Here is an 18,194-nt window from a genome sequence, read left to right on the forward strand (position 1 = left end):
TCTAGCTCGACTCATATTCGACTTGTTAAAAACTCATTTAGGATCAATTCGTTATGTAAACAAGTCAAATTTAAATACATTTTAAAACTCGTTAAAATTTCAAATCAAGTTTGAACAACCTAATATTCAGATCATTTGCAGCACTAAATTAAGAGAAAAGTTAGGGATCATGAAATTTTTTTCATGAAAGATTTATGATTCTTGGATTACCTTGATTAGTGTGTGGTGCTTTACTCTAAGTATAATCCAAGGATCACAAAATTTTTATGATTATTTTCATGAAAGGTTTTTCATGCCTAACATTGTTGCTAAATTAAAGTGCATGCCTGTCATCATTAAAGACATTTGGTGATTGCTCATTTGCATTTGATTTTGTGCACTCACCAGGTTTGATATCTTATGCCATGTTACATCAAATATACATAAAGAATCATTTAAAGGTATAAAACAAGATCTAATCTTCAACATATAAAGACCTAAATGAATACATGATGTAAGCACCGAGGCACGCCGCCACCACCGCCACCACCACCACATTTGATGCCATCATCTTTAAGCTTTTCAATCTTGAATCTTGTGCAACATTCTTTGACAAATTTGCATCGTTATGTGATGCAATCTTCTGTGTGGCCTTCTCTGTTTTAGCTAATGTTGGCAATTTAGTGGCTTGATCGTGGCTACTCTCTGGTGTTGAGTTTTCATTAACTTTAGAGTTTTGAAGTTGTGGTGGATGTTCTTGCTTAGGGGTCAAAGAATCTTTTTTCGGCATTACAATGTATAGAAGGCCATCAGCAAAATTTGCACGAATTTCCTTTGCATTGCAGTCCCTTGGAATTTTGATTGTCTTTATGAAACGACTACTTTTTGTTGCTTCCAAAGGACGCTCCCCGGAAATCTTTAGGGTACTCAAATTGTTAATTTGTATTTTCAACTGTTCCTTCTTGAATGCTGAAATTTATACAATAAACAAAAACATTAGAAAAAATGATAATTGGTCTAAAAAATTATGAATACTGAAAACAAAATTTTGGCGACTATCTTTTTCTCTAGGCGGACGGTGGAATTTTTTTTCTCAAATTCAAAATTTTAAAACAAATTTATATAACCAAAATTTGAGTGATTTCCACTATAATATTTATCAATTGTCATGCTCTAAACAGTTCTTAACAATAAACATCAAATTTCATTCTTTATAATTAAAAAAAAAATCATGATTTCAGCAGCATAAGCTAAAGTTTCTCATCCGGCCTGTCACTATAAAATTTGGTCATCCGTTTCAAATAAAAAATGTGACCAACCATTAAGCTATCGGGTAGAAAAACAAACATCACCTTCATAATGCCCATTAGCTATAAATATGTACATGCAGGCGTGCACACATATATATACATATTTTCGCAATTAATAACTCATAACAAATTAACAATAGATAAAAGAAAATAATTAAATGAAAGTGAATGTATATAAATTTGAGCATAAGAAATTAATATATAAAAAAATATAATAATAACTAATCTACTGATTAGAGGATCAAATTTCTAAATAATTTTGTGGCTTGTTGTAGACATGGAGGGTTTGTTTTTTAGCAACTTAGCAAAGGATTTTTTTTTTTTTCTTTTTTTTTTCAAACACAAGGTAGGGGTATGAGATACTGAGTACCAGGAAGCTGGACAACAAGAGTTTCACGTCCGTGTTGCCAATTGCATAAAGGTTCAAATTCTTCATAAGGTGGGTTCACAGCAGCTCCATTCATGGTTTCCATTGCAAGCTGTGCTTTCTTCATCCCTATGGTTTTTTGACAAAGATGTTTGGAAGTATATACTGGAGGCAATGTAGGAGTCCTCCTCTATGTGTTTCAAATACATATACTGTTGGAGAGTTTGTAAGAGGTTTCTTTGGGACTTCCTCCTGAGAGAGAATCATTCCTTTTTGGGTTATTAGGGTTTTGAGTTGCTTTGTGTATTTACCAAGCCTTCGTCATGTCTAGGTGATCTCTTGCATGCACTACACAACACTACTCCAACAAATTAAGGTTTTTGAGAAAAAAAATTAACTACAAAATTACTTTATAAGAATGAAATATCTTAGTTATCTTTTTAAGAATGAAATATTTTAGTTATCAAAAGTGTCATTGTTGTATTTTTAGCGACAAAATTAAACATTTAGTGATTGCTATATTTTTAAGACCAAATTTTTTTGTTAAAAGAAGTAAATCTTTTTTGGACAAAAATGTTTGTCCCTAAAAGTTCATTTAATAATGACATCTTTAAAATTTTGTCGCTAAAGATTATTTTTTGAACTTTTTTTGGACGATTTTTAATGACGACAATAATTGGTCCTTTAATACTTTTTGTAACAAAATTTTTACTTTTAAAGACATAAAAATTTGCTCCAAAACCTATATATGTTGTAATGAAATCACAAAATTCCTTATCAAGTAGGTTTATATAACTAGAAAAAATACTTAGACAATTAGCCAAAATTTACAATTTAAGGCCAAAGTTCATCCTCACAACAACATTTTAAATTGACACCTTAAATTTGCACTCTTAGTAGTTTTTTGGTAATTTGACCTCAGTGACAGACTTTCCCTTTTTTATTTGGTCAAATCTTTTTGTCAAATATATCATTACAAATTTCAAAATTGTTATTGGTGATTGGTAAACTTTGATAAGTAACTGATTGGATTATGATTCGAAATATATAGGTCATGTTTGGATTGTTTTTTGAAACAGTTTTTTTATTTTTTTTTAAAAAAATAAAAATTAGTTTGATAAAATAAACACTAAAAATAATTTAAAATTTAAAAAATTATTTATACCTCCCAAAAAGACAAAACTATACGAAAATAGTCAATATTTTTCATTTTTTTCACCAAATTATATTTTAGGTTTTTAGAAAAAAATTCTATTTTTTTTTTTAAACTGAACCAAATAAAACCATAATACCTCCAAACTTGATATCAGCTCTGTTTAGTAGAACTTATTAAACTATAATAATCAAATCCAACCATTAAAAGCACTTCTTTCTTAATTTCCAAATAATTAGATTTTTTTAAACTTACTTATGTTATTTCTATTTTATAAGTTATAAGCATAAACTATATCAATTAACTTGATATAGACTCTCAAATAAAAAAATAAATATATATATATATATATATATATTTGGCCAAAAGTCCCTCATTAATCCCCTTTAAAGTAAAAAGGACAATTCAAATTTTTTTTTAATTTGTAAGCGCCCAGGTGATAAAGTGCCTCTTTCATCAAGGATAAACAAATTTGGGGAACATCTATTTATACACAACAAATACACTCTTTGCACATCCTTCTCACTATACACACCAAAAAAATTAATTCCTAATTATTTTACTCACTGCACACACGGTTCATTCCACATCTACCCTCATAAACACATACACGCCCGACCCTCAAACCTAGATCTCCCAACGGTGCAAATACGCCCATTGAAGCTGAAGTTGCATCTCTCACATTATCGTGTTGAAAACATTACCCCATAGCTCCCTGCTTCACACAGCTTTCATTTCCAAAGCTGCATCCATCAAGACATCCCATTGAAGCATTCCAGCACATTTTCAATCTTCATTCGTATTTAGGTGAGTTTACTTTTCAATCCTCATTCCTGTTTAATTTGTAATGTAGAGTTTTGTTTTTATCATTTTCAAAACGAACGAAGGCCCACGGAGTGTAAACAAGTTGTTCGGAACTGGTTTTCCGAAAGTAAGGAATTTGTTCGGAAGTAGAAATCCGAAATTAGTGATTTATTTCAATAGTAGGTTTCCGAAATTTTTTCATTATTTCAGCAGTCAACTTCCGAATATTTTAAATTCGGACAACATTCAACTTCCGAAATTAATTTTTGTTTCGGTTTTCAACTTCCGAACAGTTTTTTTTTTCCTCCCTTCTTTTGTATATTCTTTTTACATTTGTATAGTCATGGATTTTGAATATTAATTTTTGTAGATAATATGGATTTTGAATATCAACAATGTGTCCCACCTACTGCTTCAAATAGGCAACATCGTGAATTGGATGTTGACCATGAACAGGGACGAGGGCATGGGCGAGGATGAGGTCGAGGTCGTGATCCAGTTTCGGTAAAATATGATATCCCCAATGCCAGTCAAAGTCGATTTATCATGTGGATGGTTATGCAATCCGCATATTACGGCCAATGTCCATTCATCATGTGTGGTAAACCTGTGAGTCATCATATCAAAAGGACAACCACACTTCTTCGTACCGGTTATTCTTAATGTATTGTAGCCATCATGTTTTAACTTATTTGTCGCTCTATATTGACCACTCCTCTCACAAGCAAGATACATCCTGGGTCTTTTTTTCCCTCCACCATAGTCTGATGTTTTGATTACAATGACCAAACCATTTCTCTTTCCAACTTCATGTACCTAGTTGAGCAATTCATCCTTATTTTTGAATACCTACAAAGTCAAATAAATATTATCAAACATTTACATTTGTTAAGCAATTCGAAACATAATCATTATAATTTTGTAGAGTGAACTTGTTCAATTGTGAATTGAGTAATGTAATCCAACACACTATCTGCACAAACCTGACTTCCTTGAGTTGACACATATTCCTACATGTTTTGTATAACATTACAAATTTTTAATGGCATTATAAAGATTAATTTGCAATTTGAAACTATAAATTTGGTATGCAGTTTACAAATTTGGAATATAAAATGGAGAATTTTTTTTTTACTTCATTCAGAAGTACAGTGTTGAACAAAATGCTAATTTTCGGAAGTAGTTGTCTGAATTAATTTTAAAATTTCGGAAGTTGAATGTTGTAAAATTTTACTTATTTCGGACAACAACTTCCGAAATTAAATATTTATTTCGAAAGTAGATTTCCAAACATAATGATATAATTCGGCTCTGGTTATTCGAATGACGCTGGAAAAAAAAAAAAAACAAGACTTTTACATTGCAAAACTCACATTTCCTTGGCTATCTTTCTCATAAACATTTATTTGCTTCTGAAAATCTGAATTTTCAGAAGAGAAATCCTCCATAACAATGATGAATGAGGATGAGGTTAGTGTATAAACTAATAGAAATGGAAAGCTATGAATGGACTTGGAGCTTCAATAGCTTCAACAGCTTCAATGGACTTGGAGCTTCAACAGCTTCAATAGAAGAAGTACCAGCTACAAACTTGGAGCTAAACAGCTTGAACAACAGATGGATGAACTTGGAGCTAAACAGCTTGAGCAACAGATGGATGTGAAGTCTGGATGTGTATTGAGATGTTTGTTTATTTGAATTGGTATGATGTCTAAAATAGTAATTTTACTTAGGGATAAAATTGTAATAAAAATTAATATCATTAAGTGTGTGTATAGAGTGTATTTGGTGTGTGTAAATAGATGCTCCCACTAATTTGTTCCAATTTTTTTTATAGACAATTTTATCCTTAATAACTAATTTTATATTTCAAACTTTAAAATGATACAACTTTTGATCTATATATTGATTTTTAATAAAATTAGTAATTTTAGAATTCTCTCGTCAAGATCTATGTTAGCTATGAAATTCTTTATAATAAAAAAAAAATCGTAATTTTTTTCCAGTTGAAACTAACGTCAACAGTAAAATTTTATTGTGATTCACAGTAAAAATTTACTGTACTGTGAATTAAAGTAAATTTTTACTGTTTATGTCAATTACGAAGGTATTTTTTTTTTTATAGAGAATTTCATAGTTAACATAAATTTTATTTGATAGATCTTGATGAGAAGATTCTAAAACTGCTATTTTTATTAAAAATTGACATTTAAATAAAAAATTATATCATTTTAAAGTTTAAAATATTAAATTAGTAACTAAGGTTATTTTGGTAATAGTAATATGTATTGGATTTTTTAAGAATTTTTTTGTGCTTATCCTTAATGTATTAAAGTTTTATTATGAGGGAGTTTTGATAAAATCACCAATAAAGATAATATTATAAACTACACCAAAAAATTCCTTTATTTTACATGTCTTTTTTTCAGAACTTTTGGTTTTCATAAAAACCTGCAAATTTGAATTACTTAAAAAGTAAATTAATCAAACTCAAATTAAAAAATATATATCTTTGATGTTCGGTTTGAAGACAATTAGAGAAGGGTATTTGGCATACACAAAAATGAATTAATAGAGGGAAAGTGGTAGTGAAGAGGAGTAGCTCAACTTGGTAAGTGTCACAACACTATTTTCAAAGTATAAATTTTAGCCTTGTGATGGCACTAAGTTCTAACACTTAGTGTCAGTCAATTTTCAACACACATTGAGTACATAATGAGTTAGAACAAGTAAGAAAGAAGGCAATACAAATTTACAAGAAATTCCCAACTTTTATTATTGCACCAACAATACAAAAGAATGCCAATAGAAACTCTCACAATTACTTGACTGAATTCGAGTTCCATGGCCATGCCTTATATAGGCTTACAATCAGTTACAAAATACAACCAACAATGCAAGGAAATCATGCCAAGTGGCATGGCAGTTGACACCCCCAACTGCCTAGGGACTTAAGAATAATTCTGGAGCTAACTGCCAGTCACTGCTCCTCACTTCCAACCTTGCCTCCTGATTTCCAGCCTGGCCTTGTCTTTGCCCCAATAAAGGTAACTGCTTCTAATAGACATGCATAACTGTTAATAGCTGTCTTGTAGTTTACCCCCATCAAGCCAACCACGAAATTGGTTGTCTTGGCCACCAGACCAAGTCTTGCCCACTGAATGTGTTCAACCTCCAAATATGTTGCAGCTCACATTCAAGTCATATTAATGCCTTGCTTCTGTGCAATGCTACCCATACTTTGGCTAAGGGTTGAGTGTTGCTGCCATATAACACTTGTCATATTCCCATCTTGTTGTCTTGGCATGCCACCATCATGCTGCAGCCTTAGTTAGACATAGGCGTAAGGTGCCGCGCAATGCCAACTATGCAACGTTCAAGTAGAAGGTGCTAATAGACCACCCCCACCAAAAAAAAGCCAACGTCCTCGTTGGTAGGGTCTTCAAGTACTCAGCTACTTGTTTCTCAAATTGCCACAACGTGACATCTTTCTCTTAACTAGCATCAGCTTCAGGCAAACCTTTCTATTTCACTAAGTAATGGGTTCTCTTATTCTTTTTGCTCATGCCCTCTGTTTTGTGATCAAGAATCCTTTTGACCTCCTTATCAAACTGTTTTTGAATCACCGGTGGAGCTCTCTTTGCTTACTTCCTCTCAACATTCGCCATATCTTCATGATAAGGCTTTAGGAAGCTCACATGAAATGTTGGGTGAATTTTCAACTTATTGAGTAGTATTAGTCTATAAGCCACATCTCCAACATTTTTCATAACTTCAAAAGGATCGTCATACTTAAGAATGAGCCCACAACGAACAGTCTTGTTATTGATCTTCTTCCAAATTTGAGGAGTAAGTTTCAGCAATACTTGATTCCCAACTTGGAATTCAAGTGGTCTTCTTTTCTTGTCAGCATACTTCTTCACGCGACGGGAGGCTTTAGACAAACTATCTTGTGCCTCTTCTAGCAACTCTTGCTTGATACGTGCAAATCGATATGCTGTGGGACAATACCCCTCTATTTTTTATTTGGTGTCATGAGGAGTGAGAGGTTGATATCCCATTGTCAACTCAAACAAACTAAAGCTAGTTACTGAGGACCGATGCATGTTGTGGCAGAATTGTGCTCTATTCAACAAGTCCACCCAATTCTTTTCACTTGCTATGACATAGTGCCTCAAATATTCCTCCAGGAAAGCATTCATGCATTCTATTTGCCCATCTGTTTACAAATAGTTTGTTGTGGAAAATTTTAATTTTGACTCCATCAACCTAAACAGTATTGTCCAAAATCGTCTGGTGAACTGAATGTCTCGATCACTTACAATGTCCTTTGGCAACCCAAAGTTTTTCACTATATTTTTGAAAAACAACTCTGCAGCTACGTTCGTCGGGCATGTATGTAGTGTAAGAATAAAAACCGTGTACATTGAAAAATGATCAACAATAACAAAAACGGAACACATACCGTCCACCTTAGGCAATCCCAATATGAAATCCATATAAATAAAAACCCATGGCCTCGTTAGAATGAGAAGAGGTTACAATAAACCAGCTTGTTTCTTGTATTCTGTTTTGTCTAGTTGGCAAACGAAACATGTCTTGACATAGATCTCAATGTCATTCTCCATCTTCAGCCAATAATAAGAATGAGATAAAATGACCAACATCCGTTTCACACCGGGGTGACCAGCCCACTACGGATAATGTGTTTCTCAAAGTAATTCCTGTCTAAGTTCCCTATTGCTAAGGACAAATAGCCTATCTCCTTTTGTGTAGAGAAGGTCGTCTTTCAACCAATATCTGCGAACAATCCCTTCATTGACTTGTTGTACCAACTTTTGATATATGGCATCCCTAACAACATTTTCTTTAACTCTATCTAGTAGATCTAACTCAACGGTAGAAATGGCAGCCATATATTCCTTAACTACATTCTTACTTAATGCATCCACAACCTGGTTGTGCCGACCAAGCTTATGATTCCACTTGAAGTCATACTCCTCCAAGAACTCTTGCTATCAAGCTTGTGTAGGAGAAAACTTTTTCTGCATTTTGAAGAAAGTATTCGCCACATTGTCTATTAGGACTTGGAATTTAGTTCCTAACAAATAAACCCTCTATATGAGAAGACAATGTATCACTGCTATCATTTCTTTCTCGTGGGTTGAATAGTTTTTCTCTGCATCATTTAACTTGTGACTTTTAAAGGCAACTAGGTGCCCCTCTTGCACCAAAAAGCCGCCAATAGCTTTGTCTGATGCATCAGTATGCACTTTGAAAGGAAGTTCAAAATTCAGTAACCGCAACATCGGCTCAGTTGACACTGCAACTTTTAATTTGTCAAAGGCCACTTGACACCTCTCACTCTAGCTCCATTTTTTATCTTTCTTAAGCAAATCAGTGAGTAATGCGGTCTTTTTGGAGTAGCCCTCAATAAAATTTCTGTAATAATTGTCAAGACCCAAAAAGGAACGTAACTCAGGAATATTGCTAAGAGTAGGCCAATCTTGAATGGCATGGACTTTCTTGCTATCCATCTTCACATGGCCTTTGCAAATGACGCACCCCAAGAATTTGATTTCCTGCTAGGCAAATTCACATTTCTCTTTCTTTACAAATAATTGGTATTTCTTCAACCGAGAAAACACTATACAAAGGTAAGACAAGTGATCTTACAAAGATTCACTATAAATTATAATATCATCAAGATAGACAACGACAAAACGATCAGCATAATCAGAAAAACCATCATTCATTAAGTTACAAAATGTAGCAGACGTATCTGTGAGTCCGAATGTCATTACAAGAAACTTATAAGATCCATATCTAGTGACACATGTGGTCTTGGACTCATCCCCTTAGCCACGCTGACTTGCCAATACCTGAAGCACAAATCTAACTTGGTGAAATAAGTGGTCTTGCACAAATGGTCAAAGAGATTGACTACCAAAGGGACTGGGTATTTGTTCTTGATTGTCACTTTGTTTAAGGCACGATAGTCAATATACATGCGCATGGACCCATCTTGCTTCTTTTAGAACAGCACTGGGGTACCGTAAGAGGCTTTGGATGGCTGATCCAATCCAGCATCTAGTAATTTCGTCAATTACTTGCTCAACTCTATTAACTCTATTGGAGACATTTTGTAAGGTGTCTTTGTAGGAAGCTTTGCACCAGAGACCAACTCGATTTTGTGATTTGTGGCACGTCGAGGTGGCAACGACTTGGGCAATTCTGGAGGCATCACATCCTCAAATTCCTTCAAGACTGCAGCAACTTCATCAGGTACTTCTATTATCACATCAGGCTTGATTTATAAGGTTGCAAGATAAATCTAAGCCCCTTTATTCAATCCATTGTGTACTTGCATTGCTGACAGCGTCCCTGTTATTCTTTTCATGCCCTTGCCTTTGTCTGGCTTGCCACAACCAAGAACAAAGCAAGGTCTGCCTTTATTCGAGATAAGTAACCCACCAAGATAAGGCATTAGTGCCACTTTGATAGTCACAAAAAAGTCATTTCCGAGGATGACATCAAAATCATCCAATGGCACCACCATCAAATTTATTTGTCCAACCCATTCGCTTATTTTAATCTGCACTTTGAAAGCCATTCCATGTACTGGTTGTGCAACAGAGTTTACGGATATAATCCAGCTTAGAATTTCGGAAACTTGTAAACTGATGGACTGCACCATCTTTTTGGAAATGAAATTGTGAGTGGCTCTAGTGTCCATCATAGCCATAATATCTCCACCACCCAACGCTACTTGAATGTACATCAGACTGGTCGAAAGGGCTTTATCCGCATGAATTGCATTTAACAATTACAAGGAATTTATCGAAGTTGGGCTATTACCATTTATGCCCCCTCCATCATTTTCTGCCACAATAGCATTCAATTTCTCCTTATGGGGTCCATCACATATGAAGCATAATTTGTTTAACTTTCTACCATCGTTCTATGAATGTGAAGAAGACTTTCCCTTCTGTTTGTAGTTAGACTTGTCTTTCCCTTTCTTGAAACCAACTTTCTTTTCCTCACTTTTCTCTTTCCATTTCTTCTTGGATTTGTTGGTCTCTGATACAGAATCCTTGCTCAACTTGTAGTCAAGCAACCCATCAGCGGCAGCTATAGTCGCAGCTAAGTCCTGGAACCCCAATCAACGAAATTCCAACTGTGCCCAACTTTGTAAGCCCGATATGAAGTTAAAGAGTTTGTCCTCCTTCGACATGTTCTTGATGTCAAGCATTAACGAACTGAACTCCTTCACATAATTCCACACAAAATTGGTGTGTTTTAGTCGTTTCAACGCTTCTGACAACCCATGGTGAGTTGCAATGAAGGAATTGTTCTTTCAATTTCTTCTTCAATAATTTCCATGATTTAATCACTGTACAAGCATCGTCCTCTGTTCGGGTCCACCACCACAACTTAACATCACCAGAAAGGTACATGCTAGCAATCCTCAATTTCTCTGTATTAAGAACATAAGCATCCCTGAAGTACTGCTTTATGTTCCTATAAGAAATTTTCAAGTTCCTTGGCATTGCGAGCACCGCCATATGCCTTAGGATTAGGAACTTTGATCTTGGAATGAGAGGGCTCGCCACTATTTAAATGCCCACAAATAGCCTTATTAAGGATAGACAATTCATCTTTCATGTTCTGTAACTTGTCATTCCAAGCATCAACCATGGTAGCCATGTCTTCCGTGACTCCCTTAAACTGAACTACCGTCGAGGCCTAAAAGGCAAGGAACCTAGAAGCCACGACATCTAATCGATTCGTCAGTGAGCGACTTTCATCAACAAACGCCCTACTAGATTCTCCAACTGAGTCACTATCTCTTTTAAAGAAACCATACCAGACACCATTTATGAGCAACCGTGCTTTGATACTAACTAGCACAATACTATTTTCAGAGTATAAATTTTAGTCTTGTGATGCCACTAAGTTTCAACACTTAGTCTCAACCAATTTCTAACACAGACTCATACAATGAGTTAGAACAAGTAAGAGAGAAGGCAACATGAATTTACAGGAAATTTTCAACCTTTATTATTGCACGAACAAAAGAAAGGAATGCCAATGGAAACTCTCACAATTACTTGACTGAATTTTGAGTTCCATGTTCATGCCTTATATAGATTTACAATTAGTTACAAAATACAACCAGCAATGCAAGGAAAGCATGCTAAGTGACATGGCAGTTGACACCCCCAACTACCTAGGGACTTATGAATAATTCTAGAGCTAACTGCCAGTAACTGCTCCTGACTTCCAGCCTTGCCTCTTGATTTCTTGCCTTGCCTTGTCTTTGCCCCAACAAAAGTAACTGCTTCTAATAGACATGCATAATTGCTAATAACTGTCTTGTAGTCTGCCTCTTCAAGTCAGCCACGAAATTGGTTGTCTTAGCCACCAGACCACGTCTTGCCCACTGATTGTGTTCAACCCCAAAGTATGCTGCAGCCCACATTCAAGTCATATTAATGCCCTGCATCTATGCAATGCTACCCATACTTTAGCCAAGGGTTAAGTGTTGCTGCCACACAGTACTTGTTATATTCTCACCTTGCTATCTTGGCATGCTACCATCATGCCGCGGCCTTGGTTAGACATAGACGTAAGTTGCCACCAATGCCAACCACGCAACCTTCAAGTAGAAGGTGCTAACAGTAATAAAGAAAGGAAATTATGTTTGATCTTTAACCAATGCTAGTTCTAAATTTATTTCTTTGCATTTAAAAAAAGAAGTTAGTTTAGTATTTTTTTTTCATTATCTTCATATTTACTATTTTTGGTTAAAAATAAATTCTAAAATTTTTATAAAAATATATTTTTAGCATTTAATTTTGTAAAATTTTGAATATATTTTTAACATTTAATTTTTAATTTTTTTTTATAAAAAATAATTTTAAATTGGGATATTTAGTCTAACATCTCTATCTAAGTTTTGAAAATGGAAGAGGTCCACAATATTTTTTTTTGTAACTGAAGGTCCGTCACTCATTTTTGTACCACTAACCCACTTACACCCAACTCTCTCTCTCTCTCTAACAATGGTTGTGTGTAGATAGTCAAGGAAAGTGAGGCTGAAGTCTCCCAGGGCAAAGAAGACGTCCCTTATGCTGATCTAGATGAGGCGGTGGACGAGATGGTGGTCGAGGGTGGCGTTAGGTAAGGCAGTGAAGGAGGAGGGTCAGTGAAAGTCATGGATGGTTGCGACTTTGACGTTGTCAGGCTTCGATGAGTCTAGTGTTCCGATCATGGTGTCAATCAATGTATGATTAGAATTCAGAGAAACTTGATCTTAGATTTTTAGAGAGAGAAAGAGAGGAAAGAAAAACCCACCACTCAAAGGTCTTTGACCATGTCCATGTTTACATCTCCATCTTTAATGGCATCAAAATCACCAATCTTTCTCTTCCTAAGATGCATCTTGACATAAAAATTAAGAAACAACAAGATAATGGTAGTAAGAGGGGGATTTGCACAGGACAAGTGGGCCGAGCTAAGTCAGGATTTGGGTTGTTGTCCTGGGCCTTACGGCTGTTCTAGAGAGATGCCCAACATTGGGTTGAGGTAATCGGTTAACTAGGTCCAATGCTGAGGTTGGTAGAATAGTAGTGTTGCTCTCTACCAGACTGAGGGGTAGCTTTCGATCTCAGCTAGACAGAGGAATGACCGAGGTCGGCGACTTGGTCGCAGGCGGATTGACCGTGCCAACCCTGTTTCAATGCCAGGCAAGGTTGGTTTGGGCGAGTTCGATTGACCTAACCGAGCTGTAGATAACCAGTTATTGTAGCTCGACTTTTTCGTGCCCTTCTTTTGAGAGGTCGAAATAAGCCCTACAGTTTGGACTCCGGTGGTTCTAAATCTAATGTCACATGTGCAATGTGAAATTGATAAACACCAAAGAGTCCAAATCCGGCAAATCTTTTTGAAAAATAAATTTTGAATTAAAATGCCAAAAATGAACTACTTTGCCAGATACAGAGTCACCACCTAAATATTTTATGGGAAATTTAGGAAACCTATGACTCGTGCCAAAGTCCACGTGTCCGTCATCACCAAGATTGTCTCGGCTTAGGAATTTAGGTACGAGAGGGGAAGGTCATGAATTGAGCACCCCTACTCGCCCGTTCAAAGATCGGCCTTTACTAATCATGATATGATTTTTATGTACATTATATGCTCTTTATTCCGATTTATTAGGCTAGCATTACTATGTGATGTGCACACACAAGTATAGACTAATTTTGCAAGAATTGGAATATTCGATTCATGTTTGTTTTGGAAATTGTTTCGAATATGTACCACTTGAAAAAGTGATCGCATATGAACATTACTCAAATTATTTCAATTCAAAGATCGCCCTTTATTAATCACAGGTATAGCATTACTATGTGATATTATCACTTGAAAAAGTGATCACATATGAACATTACTCAAATTATTCAAATTCAAAGATCGGCCTTTACTAATCATGATATGATTTTTCTGTACATTATGCGCTCTTATTTCGATTTATTAGGCTAGCATTACTATATGATGCGTACACACAAGTATAGACTAACTTTGCAAGAATTGGAACATTCGTTTCATGTTTGTTTTGGAAATTGTTTCGAATATGTATGTAGACACCTTATTTTTGACTGACTTTAAAACTTAAACGTCATCGTTTGTGCACTCGATGATTGTGCTTGTTTTGAGTGCCCGAAGTCTTTGAGCCTCTAAACCCTTTTTTGTTTTGTGCTTGTTTTTAGGCCAAACCTTGGTGCCTTTTGCCTGGAAAAGGGAGGGACCTTGTCGGCCACTTTTTGGCCTTGTTGGCCACTTTTCCCTCTTATAGACCACTTAAAGTGGTCGGTCGGCTAGTTAAGGTGGCCGGTCGACCACCTAAAGTGGCCAACGACCATTTGTTCCGTTTTTCAGATATTTGTTTACCAGTTGTGCCAGCTATAAATCACTGAAAGCCATCTCCATCATGTGTATGGAGAGATGAATACAAGTCTTTAGCTTGATTTTCTATATATAAGGGGTCTCTCCCCATTTGGGGAGGTTAGATATTTTTAAGCAAATTTCTCCCTCTCTCTCTAGAATTCTCTCTATCTTCTCTCGTTTTATGCTTGATAGTTAGAATTCTCTACACATTTGCACACTAGCCCTTAACCAAATTGGACCACCTTGGAGCTGAGGCCTCGTGGAACCTATTTTGGGTTGTTGGAAGGTTGTTTGAGCCTAAGAGAGCGGCTGTTTTGTGCTGTGCTTCAAAGGTATAAGACTTACCTCATTTAAGCTCTTTGTACATACTTGTTTTTCCATCTCTTTATACTATTTTGGGCCTAGTTTTCAACTACAAGAAGTTCTGATTTTTGGGCCTTAACATGTTGGTTTGAAGTCATTTTGTGCTAAGGGGTTGTCTACCCTTCTTGTTGCTTATTTGTGTGAATCTTTGCACCATCTTTTAGCATATTAAAGTCAAAATTTTTGGGCCTTTAAACCACTGAAATTTAAAGTTATTTCAGTGGTAAAAAGTATGTTTTGAACTCCAAAAATTGAGTGGTTAGCCTCCCCTCCTTGTGTCTCACTTGCATGCCTAGTTAGCATCACATAGTAGCATGTTTTGTAGCTTAACTTAGCTTATTTCCAGCATGTGTTTGTCTCTGACTTGGCATGATTTAACTCTGTTTTGGGCTACTTTGGTCATGTGGGCTTGGTTTTGTATAGTTGTAGTGCAAATGGCTTCACTAGCTTGGCATTTTAGGCCTTTAAACATGTTTTGCTTGGAATCATTGCATGTTGTAGTGTCTTTTAACATGTAATTTCAGTGTATACAGCTCTATCACATGCTTATTTATTTCACTCTTTCATTGCTTTTGAGAGTTGTGTCTTGAGTCTTGTTTGCAAGCTAACATATGAGCATGTTCTTTTAGTCTTTCATGCCTTAATCTTCGGGATACGTAGGGCTTTCATAAACCGAAACCGAATTACGTAAGGCTTGATTCCCATCTTCTGGATACGTAGGCAACTTAATTCTGAAGTCCAGCCATAAACACTTCCAACTCAATTGTGTCCATGAGATTGTTCTGGTCATCTTTGTCTTTTCTGTATCCAAGAGTTCAGTTGCGATCTTCACTATGAGAGCTCTTTATAGTACAGTGCAGTACTCTTCGGACAAGGGACAACTTTCCAGTTATTGGATTCAGGGTTGTGCATCTTAAGGGTAGATTCCGGGTGTATCTAATTGTGATCCTTACCGAAAATGGTTTTGAAAAGTTTTAATAAAATTTGATTTTGTTCAAATTAATCTTTTTACAACTTAGACCACTTTTGGACCAAAAGAAAAATTTTCAGTGCCCACAACCTTCAATTTCATTGATTTCAATACAGAGTTCTTTACCTCTTGATACAAATCGAAGTTGCTTTTTTATTACATTCAAAAGGAAAACTTGAAAGTACAGATTAAAGTAATAAACTTAGGGCACAGTTGAGTCAGGTGTTTCTGCGTCCCCTCCCAGAGCTTGTGAAAGCTTCAGATGCTAAAGTAGGCCCAGTTTGTGCCTCATCTTCAAGCCAAGCTATGCATTTGCCAGAAAGAGCGTAACTGAAATTGGGAGTGGAAGCCAAAAGTTCTCTTGTTCTCCAAGCAGTGGAGTATCGAGCTAGGTGTAAACCTCAGATTGGAAATGAAGTTGGGTATTCTATCCCCTCTTCCGGGCAAGTTTGGTCGTGTCCGAATTGACGCTTGAATCGAAATGGAAAATAAACGACACAGTGTGTCAAACCAACCAACTGGATGCCAGGCTGGCGAGACATGTTGTAGTTTATCTTAGGCAGATCAAACCAGGGGCAACACCAAGCAATGTCAATAGCAGATCTGTTGCATATCTAGTGGCACCACCATCCCTCATTCGGGAAATCAACTAGCCGTTGGCGGAAGAAATAGCCGCGTGCTGAATACGCAGGGCAAGAGTCCACTACTTTCAACTTATCCATGAGCCATATCTGGGGAGGGATAAAAAATAAGAGAGATTAAAGAATAGAGAGGTACACATGGAGAAAAAAAAGTGAGAAAGGGTTTTTGAGAGAAAAACAGAGCCTGAGGGCCGAGTGATGTGAGAAACACATGTGAAAAGGGTGGGAAACATTACCTGTAAGAGTAGTGGACTTCCTGCGAACTTGGCTGTCTCTCGGCGATGGAAAGCATCCAAGCCCATCAAAGTCTCACCTAGTGTCAAGCCAATACAACTCTTGCCTTGTTTCAAGCCTTGGGCAACTTCGATTAAGTGGACGCTAGACCCTTCAAAACTAGGGGCAAATAGAAAATGAGCCAACATACACAAGCAGAGGGCATATTGTCGAAAACCTTGCCAGAGGCGGTCGCCGGCGTCAGAAAATTGATGAATAAGATTGGGGATATCCTACTCTCCGTTGTGAACTAAAGATCAGGCATCGTGTAAAGTAAGCCCACACGTCCATCATAAAGCTTGGATATGGCCAAAACGGGACTGGGGCAAGATTTCCTCGTCACGCCTGGATTCCCTCAAAACTTGGAACTCTTCAATTGTAGGCACATCTCATGACCCTCGAAGCTAAACACAACCGAGTTCCAACATCTAGCTGCGGTATGAAGGAACGAAAAACACAGTGGAGTACGACTTAGCGGGAATAGTACATCTATCCCGAAACCCTGAAAATTCACTTTTTTCGAGCCATCTAAAGTTGCAATCCAAGATAAGAGTTTTTCGTTGAAGAATGGCTCCATTTGTGGCACAAACAGAGTTGGAATGAAAAAACTACGAAGTCTTAATTTTTGTAGAAGATAAGGCACTGAGTGGAAGACAGGTGGCAGCAATCTGGAGACTCTCTGCATCACTGGCCGACCGGCCAGTTAAGGTGGCCGACCGGCCACCTTTTGCGGCCGACAATCACCACCAAGTGCCCGACAGCCACTATTTGTGTCCAGCAGAATGCCTTTGGTTTTCCTGTGTGTTGAGAATACTGAGAACCTGTGTTTTGTTCTACTCTGGATGCATTCTGATGTAGTTTTGTTGAGTCGTTCTCAAGTTTGTTTCAATTTATTTATCGAGTTATCGCAATTTGTTTATCGAGTTGTTTTGTCGAGTTGCATTTGTTTCGTTTATCGAGTTGTTATTTTGTTTGTGGAGTTGTTGTTTTGTTTATCGAATTGTTGCATTAGTTTTTTTATTTTATTTGAGTTGTTTTACTCTGTTTGTTATGTTTTGGTCGGTTCACTACCTAACTAAGCAATTGTCAAGACAATGTACAATATTCAATTTCCATCAATCTCATTTTTGTGTAAAGTGGTGCAATGCGATGCTCAGAATATAAAATGCAACACGTTTTCATCAAAAAAGCTATTTTTATTCCAATCATGGTTTCTTTTTACAAAGAGTATAAGTTTTTAGGAAAATAAAGTTGCCTAAGGCTATACAATGTGTTAACACTACTAGTAAAAAGAAACAAAGCAAAAACACATGAATTAGCGTTGGCTATCTCAAGCTCTAGAGGCCTTCTTCCTCCTCTTCCTCGGCGGAACGGACTCTGCAGA

General features: G+C 36.3%; 2 protein-coding genes across 2 annotated transcripts; both read right to left on the reverse strand.

The window, feature by feature from the left end:
* Nucleotides 1-332: 332 nt before the first annotated feature.
* LOC114306706 (uncharacterized) lies at nucleotides 333-1,897 on the reverse strand. Its single transcript, XM_028251992.2, has 2 exons — nucleotides 1,660-1,897; nucleotides 333-948 (listed from the first exon to the last, which is right to left on the reverse strand). Exons 1-2 carry the CDS (start codon nucleotides 1,781-1,783, stop codon nucleotides 455-457), a joined length of 618 nt encoding a protein of 205 aa, XP_028107793.2. The 5' UTR covers nucleotides 1,784-1,897; the 3' UTR covers nucleotides 333-454.
* A 7,822-nt stretch (nucleotides 1,898-9,719) lies between these two features.
* LOC145803677 (uncharacterized) lies at nucleotides 9,720-10,394 on the reverse strand. Its single transcript, XM_082896993.1, has 2 exons — nucleotides 10,022-10,394; nucleotides 9,720-9,904 (listed from the first exon to the last, which is right to left on the reverse strand). The coding sequence occupies exons 1-2, from the start codon at nucleotides 10,392-10,394 to the stop codon at nucleotides 9,720-9,722; spliced, it is 558 nt and encodes a 185-aa protein (XP_082753119.1).
* Between the last annotated feature and the right edge of the window lie 7,800 nt (nucleotides 10,395-18,194).

Source organism: Camellia sinensis, chromosome 12 (genome assembly GCF_055761805.1).
Source record: "Camellia sinensis isolate YWXY chromosome 12, ASM5576180v1, whole genome shotgun sequence".
Lineage (NCBI taxonomy): Eukaryota > Viridiplantae > Streptophyta > Magnoliopsida > Ericales > Theaceae > Camellia > Camellia sinensis.

What these genes read in the sequence shown, in the direction of transcription:
- LOC114306706 (XM_028251992.2), bottom strand. Translation starts at nt 1,783, where the DNA reads ATGAAGAAAGCACAGCTTGCAATGGAAACCATGAATGGAGCTGCTGTG. An exon ending in TCTTGTTGTCCAGCTTCCTG is followed by an intron (nt 949 to 1,659) that starts GTACTCAGTATC and finishes TATAAATTTCAG; the next exon opens with CATTCAAGAAGGAACAGTTG.
- LOC145803677 (XM_082896993.1), bottom strand. Translation starts at nt 10,394, where the DNA reads ATGTACATTCAAGTAGCGTTGGGTGGTGGAGATATTATGGCTATGATG. An exon ending in TTGTGGCAAGCCAGACAAAG is followed by an intron (nt 9,905 to 10,021) that starts GCAAGGGCATGA and finishes ATGTGATAATAG; the next exon opens with AAGTACCTGATGAAGTTGCT.